General features: G+C 35.5%; 1 protein-coding gene across 1 annotated transcript; it reads left to right on the top strand.

Annotated features, from left to right (window-relative positions):
• Positions 1-614: 614 nt before the first annotated feature.
• On the top strand, positions 615-6,855 carry LOC117104186 (arachidonate 15-lipoxygenase B-like; the record flags this gene model as incomplete). The annotated part of the gene is made up of 3 exons (XM_033244883.1): positions 615-800; positions 1,362-1,576; positions 6,596-6,855. Coding segments are annotated over exons 1-3 (559 nt in total), but the record flags the coding sequence as incomplete, so codon positions are not given.
• Between the last annotated feature and the right edge of the window lie 574 nt (positions 6,856-7,429).

The raw sequence follows: 7,429 nt of genomic DNA, 5'->3' as shown, positions 1-7,429 counted from the left end.
GTGTATTGTTTTAATTTTATCCAGCAAGTAATAATTAAATTACCGTACTTTAAGAATTCATTCCAAAAAAGTAATAAAAATCAATTGAGTACCGGCGTAACCGATATTTTCCACAGGCCTGCTCTGAGTTAACTTCAATACATCAATAACTCACCTCTCACACGGTAATTAATCAAGCCCATTGACCTACTAATCAAATTATTATGAAGATAATGAAAAACTATTATGCACATATGAACTTGGTCTCGATTATTGTATTGCTCACAATATTGTTTTTATTAATATTCGCCTTTGAGGAAATAAATTTACCCCAAAGATGATTTCAATTTACATCGGATGGATGCTTTGAATTCCACTTAAATCCATCCTTACAAATAAAGATTGCAGTAGTTTAAATCAAGTCAGCGTGATTATAAATAAGTCTACCCATCCGTCTTTGTGTTCTACCAGTTAGATAATTGTTGAAATCCAAATTGATCCTATCGGAAAAATCAGCACACTACCAAGAATGTTCTTTGTTTCAATCCAGATTACAGTTCCTATGGCCTTACAAATAAAGACGACAGACGTTTAAATCAGCATAGGCCTACCCGTCCGTTTTTGTGTTTCATCAGTTAGTTGTTGAAATCCAAATTGATCCTCTCCGTTTATGTAAGAATATTAAGAATCAGCACAATGCTAAGAATGTCTCTATTTCAATCCAGCTTACAGTTCCTATGGCGCTCTACTACTCAAACGACAATAACGACTTGCTTCCGATCGCCATTCAACTGTACCAACAAGCAGCTCTTGATAATCCGGTAAAGTTAAACCCTACATAAAGAGTAATATAATGATTAGGCCTATTTAAAGCCGTGTAAAAAAAGAGAACTTGGTTCACATCAAAGCAACACGCGTTGACGCAAGCGCAAGCTTGCGTTTGGATAATGCGTATAAATTACTCTAGTGTGAACCAAGATTAATAATATATGCGTAGTAAGATAAAAGCCTTGTTTCCATGAAATTGCTACACTGTCACCACAGTGTTTTCACTGCCATCGTTACACTACATAGTTGTCTCCGACGCAATCAGGAAAAGGTCCCTGATTTGACCGACCAATCAGTCGCCGAGAGCTGCCTGCGATATCGTGTAGCGATTTTATGGAAACAGGCTTAACGTTGTTTGCGTCAGCCCGTTAAAGTCCAATGTGAATCAGGCTTTACGCATCTTTTCAACAACTGATTTACATTTTTATAATTGAGTATCTATCCAACACTTGTTATCTTTTCTTTACCAATTCACCATGATTTTTTTTCCCAACAAATGATCTGATTTTATAATTGAATATCTGTCTAACGCCTGTTGTCTTTGCTTCACCAAGGTGTTTCTACCTAGCGATCCCAAATACACGTGGATGATGGCGAAATTGTGGTTCAACCTCGCCGATGCCTCCTACCACGAGGCGTGCTCGCATCTAGCGTTCACTCACTTCATTTTAGAGACCATCTCAGTAGCTGTAAATCGCCATCTTTCGCAGTCTCATCCACTCTTCCGTCTAGTTGCTCCACATCTTCATTTTGTTTTGGCTATAAATAGGTGAGATACCAGCTAACATGATTATATAAAATATAATTAGACTTTGTCGTGGTGGTTGATCGAAAGCCATTGGTACATTATGATGGACAGACAAGGAAAATAAACACACACCAACGATTACATTTTTATGACCAAAACATATAACGTACTGATGGTATATAGTGTAATAAAGGTACGCCTATTCAGGGGACACTACCAAACACGTGAAATTGTCTCCTTAATAGTGGGGTTTTGGCATGTTTTCGTACAATGATGACAGATTCTTTATAATTTTATTTTTTTTATTGATCTAAGAATGAGTTACAGTTCAATTATAACTAATTTATAACAATAATTTGCAATGAAAAATAAAATCATTCATATATGATATGAAATCAAGAGATAGGCCTATGTAATTAAAACAACATTTGTATATGCTCCTGTAATCAAATCAATCTTTATTGTCCAACATAGCAGAATGTATAGTGGAAATTCGTCTTTAAAATTTACAGAGTAAAAAATGAAACAGAATGATAAATTCGAAAGTTAGATTAATAATTTTTTCAAAAAAAATTCAACAAGAAATTTTTAAAATACTATCAAAATTTACAAATATACAAAAATACAATTTTCCAATTCAAAAAGATTTAAAAAAATAACAAATAGAATAAAGAAGGATGAACTATTATCTATGGCAAGACCTATTAAAAATTACAATGGGGGAAGGAAAAAATGTGTTTTTAAATCTGGTGGTTCGGGAATACACGTACGTAAGTCGACACTTGGATGGTAGATATAGGCAAAGAGTATAAATAGAACAAGAGAGCCAACAACGCCCATTGAGAGCGTAAAAAACGATACGCCCATACGCAGCTAGTGTAGGACGCCAACTAACGCTTGTATGTGTTTTATTACCATAGAGCTATTAAACAACTAGAGTGCTGACAAGATGGTGGAGCAATGCAGAGTTGTGTATGTGTACCATCCAAGATGGCTGCCGTAGGAAAGCGCCGCCTTCAGGCTTAGTATACATATTATTCCCATAAATAAGCCCTCTGACTGAATATTATTTCATTAATGATAATTAGTATTGATAATGACAAATTATTAAACTGTCGTAGCCAAAAAGAGGTCAGGTAGAGCATCTTATTCAAATATTTAAAAAAATTAAAATCGTGTACATTACACCCATACACCGCAACGCTCGAGTTTCAAAATACGGGTAACTAGCTGCTGTACTGAACTTTCTGTGTAAATTGAGGGCGCCATTGAAAATGATAGCGCTCAGGCGAAATTTGATTGGCTGAATCTATGGCAGCCATCTTGGATGGTACACACACACAGCTCTGCGTATTTCAAACATCGAATACATTGCTGTTAGCGCTCTAGTATTCTTATTATATCTCTATGTTTATTACCCGGTACTCCACCGCGCACGGTCGGTTTGTCTGTTTATCTGTTCTCCACAAGATACTGTACTTTTGTTTTCTGTTTACTGAGTTTATAGCGGGCGTACTTCCACTGCGCTGCGCAGCGCTGCACTGGGTAATAAACATAGAGATTATGGCTACGTTCAGACCTATGAGATACGCCAGGCGTATCTAACGCCAGGCGTACGTTAATCCATGGCGTAACTAGCGAGATGTCCAGACTGGGCGATTAATGAACGCTAGCGTAAGTATTCGCGCGAAATATTCGTATTCGTAATTCGCGCATTTTATTTTCTGTTTACATCTAGGTTTATTTTGATTGGTCAAATCTTGGCTGAGTTCAAAATCACCGATGCGTGACTGTCGTAAATCAGTGGCGTACGCTAATCTGGGGTCTGTTGCTGGATTACCGTACGCCAGTGATTGCGCAATAATACTGGCGTTCGCTACGCCGCGCACAAGTTCACACCACTCGATTAACGTTACGCTAGCGTAAGTCGTTGAGTCTGAACATAGCCATAATAAGAATACTAGAGCGCTAACAGCAATGTATTCGATGTTCGAAATACGCAGAGCTGTGTATGTGTACCATCCAAGAATGCCACCATAGATTTAGCCAATCAAATTTCGCCTGAGCACTATCATTTTCAATGGCGCCCTCAATTTACACAGAAAGTTCAGTACAGCTAGTTACCCGTATTTTGAAACTCGAGCGTTGCGGTGTATGGGTGTAATGTACACGATTTTAATTCTTTTTTAATATTTGAATAAGATGCTCTACTTGGGCTCTTTTTGGCTACGACAGTTTAATAATTTGTCATTATCAATACTGATTACCATTAACGAAATAATATTCAGTCAGAGGGCTTATTTATGGTAATAATATGTATACTAAGCCTGAAGGTGGCGCTTTTCTACGGCAGCCATCTTGGATGGTATACATACACAACTCTGCATTGCTCCGCCATCTTGTCAGCACTCTAGTTGTTTAATAGCTCTATGGTAATAAAAAGAATATACAACCGTTAGTGGGCGTCCTACACAGGCGTGACGTTTTTACGAACGGGACTTTGCTCTCTTGTTCTATTTATACTCTTTGATATAGGCCCTACATATTCTCCCCAAAGTGAGTGATTAATTTGTAAAATAATACGTTTAGTTAAAGCTTTCGGAGATACCTCATATTTCATTTTTAGGTCATCAAAATGTAATCATTTCTGGCCCTTCTTATATAACTTTCTAGAATTAATTTCCCAATTCAGTTTATCATCTACAACAGTTCCTATGTACTCATATTGATGAACAACTTCTACACATTCATCGTCAATATTTACATTATTATGTAAACATGTTTTCTTTCTGAAGTCTATACACTTTCTTTAGTTTTTTTTTAACATTTATAAATAGAAAATTATCCTTGCACCACTTAACGAAGTCTTCAAATTCGTTCATTGTCATCTTTGATCCTTCCTATCAGACACGTATCATCGGCATACTTAATAGTGAGACAGGAGTTATAGGAAGCACGACAGATATTTGTATACATGATAAATAAAAAAGTGGGGACAGGACGCAGCCTTTGGGGTGTACCAGTGTTATTGTATGTGATTGTTGAACGCATCGTTTTGATTTTAACTTGTTGGGGCTTATCTGTGAAGAAGTCAAGTATCCAGAGAATATTTGAAGAGTTAATTTGAAAATTGAGTAACTTTGAAATTAGCATATGAGGTTGGAGTGTATTGAAAGATGAAAAATTTATGAATAGAAGCCGTGAATATGTACTTTTTTAGTCTAGGTGTTTATGGATAGTGTGTGGCAAGGTGGCCGTAGCGTCTTCTACACCTGTGTGCACCATATGCAAACTGAAATGGATCTAGCTGAGGTTCTATGAGAGGTTTGATTATATTAGAAATAAAACGTTCTAGGCATTTCATGACAAGTGAGGTAATAGCAATAGGTCTATAGTCGTTTAAAGTTTTAACATGAGTGGTTTTGGCGACAGGAATGATAACAGAATGTTTCAAAATTGATGGGAGGATAGAAGTTGTTACAGACATTTGGAAGATATAATGGAAGATACAGTACCACAATCCTTCAAGAGTTTTCCACACAATTTTTCAGGGCCAGTTGCCTTATTTGGTTTGATTTGTCTCAAAAGGGCAACTACCTCTTTCTCTGTAATTATCACTTTGTCAGCTTCACCAATATTTAAATCAACATTCCTATACAACTCATATGAAAGCTTAGTACTATTCCTATTATCAAATCTCATATAAGATTCATTTAATTCCGTTGCTAAACTCTCCTCGTCATACCCTACAACCACTATTCTTATCTGTGCCTATAATGGACTTGATATCTCCATGTATTTCTTGGATCATTCTTATTGAAATTCTTTTCAATTCTCTGTCTAAATTTAATTTTTCCCTTTTTGATACAAGACTCGGTTTATCTTTTTGCTTCTTTTAACATATCCTTATTGTTTTTAAAAGCTAATTTCTTTTTCCTAATGGCCGATCGGTTCTCATTTGTGATCCAAGGCTTATTATTTGGATATGACTTAACTTTTTTTGTTGTAATAGTCAGAGCTTGACAATAAGCAACATACAACGATACTGTTTCTGTGAGTTCATGAATGTCTTCATTATATTTAACATATCCCAATTGTTTGCATCTAAGCAGCCTCTTAATTTTTCTAAATTTTTAAATGACCACATGGATCCGTTTACATTCTGTTTTCCCCGTTTTAAGTATTTGCTTATACAGAGGGAGCAAGTAAATACCATCATGATCTGAGTTACCTAAACTAGGTTTCCGATATGATTTATATGCATCCGAATGCTGCCGTAGCACAGATCAAGTGTGTTATTACCTCCTGTAGGGCAATTAACCTATTGTTGCTATTTCCAGGTAATGTCTTGGACCTTAGAGTGCAGGCTGTATGTTATGATTAGAATCCTATATGAAAATATAAGAAATCCCCACTGTTAATGGTAACAATTTACAAGATTGTAATTATACGAAGTACAGTAACACATGGCATATACCAATGTCCATTCTATAGGGATTGACAAGAAAAAAATTCCGATTTGATGTTAAATATATTGCTCAAAAAGTGTCAAAATATAAATTTGAATGATTTTCTTCTTATTTTGTAACTACGGTTGTTGTTTTTATACAATAACATAAGAAATAATTGTGGTTAAATTTTATTGGTTTGACAATTTTACATACTCAGGAAGTCGTCCCCGTCCACTTAACAGGTGTGTCCCCTTATTAGGGGTTGGACATAGTGTTAAATGATATTCCCTCTCGTTTCATTGAAACGTTTCCATTAAGGGTGTCTACTGAATAGAGGTATCCCAAATGAGTGGTTCTAATGTAATAGAAAAAAATAAATGCGCTACAGTGATTGTAAGAGTGTAAAAACATACTAGGCCTATATGGGTCATTCGAGATCGCCAGGCTACGACGTGCCCAAAATAGCTTGTTGGAAGGTGTCTACAGTACTGTAGTTTTATTAACATGAATACTATTTAAATAACATTGTCATCCCAATTAAGTCTTATATGTAATACTTAACATTTTTTATTTCTTATTCTTTATATAGTCGAGGTCTGGGCAAGCTTTTGGCGAAAGGTGGCGCCTTCGATATTCTTTTTTTAATGGGCCTCGAAGGAACCTATGCGTTAATAGCAAAAGCTTTCGAAGCATGGTCATTTACAAAAGACGGAAGTTTACCCGAAAATCTAAAGAAGAGGAAATTAGACGATGCTTCAATTCTACCAAATTACCACTACCGCAAAGACGGCATTCCCATATGGGAGGCTATCAAGACATACGTGGCCACCATCGTCAGGCACTACTATCGTAAGCATCTTTGTGTGAATTTATAGATTTATAGACTTATAAACTTATAAATAAATATATATATATAATGTGTATTATATATGTATATATATATATTATATATTATATAAATTGGTAAGCAAAAACTATATATACATATATAAGAAAAATCAAGGAGGCATTGCATATAAAATTGGACACGCCCTCTTTCAACAAGCAACATTTACATGTTAATTTAACTTTGTCATTCTGATGTTCATCGTTACGTTATCATCTTTATTCATTCCATTCTTTCTTCTTTACAACAGTCAAATCGATTCCTAAAAATGCAATGTCGTGATGTCTGTTCGAATAGCTGCAGTATGGTTCAATTCCCATTTATTTAAAATAAAATGCTTCACAGTTGTTCACTCCATTTTAATATAGATTGCATGTTAGCAATCGTTTCACAGAAGATGGCGAAGAATTTGCCGAAACATGTTTGTTTTATAGTATACCGAGTTTTGATAATAAAATTCATTAGGCTTTGCCTATATGGGATATTGAGTTTGAAAATTATTGTGGTATTCTTAAGATGTATTTGCTGTCTGCTATT

This window comes from Anneissia japonica, unplaced genomic scaffold (assembly GCF_011630105.1).
Source record: "Anneissia japonica isolate Jap-2015-1 unplaced genomic scaffold, ASM1163010v1 scaffold288288_len553704_cov182, whole genome shotgun sequence".
Classification (NCBI taxonomy): domain Eukaryota; kingdom Metazoa; phylum Echinodermata; class Crinoidea; order Comatulida; family Comatulidae; genus Anneissia; species Anneissia japonica.
This window is presented reverse-complemented; position numbering and strand designations above follow the sequence as displayed.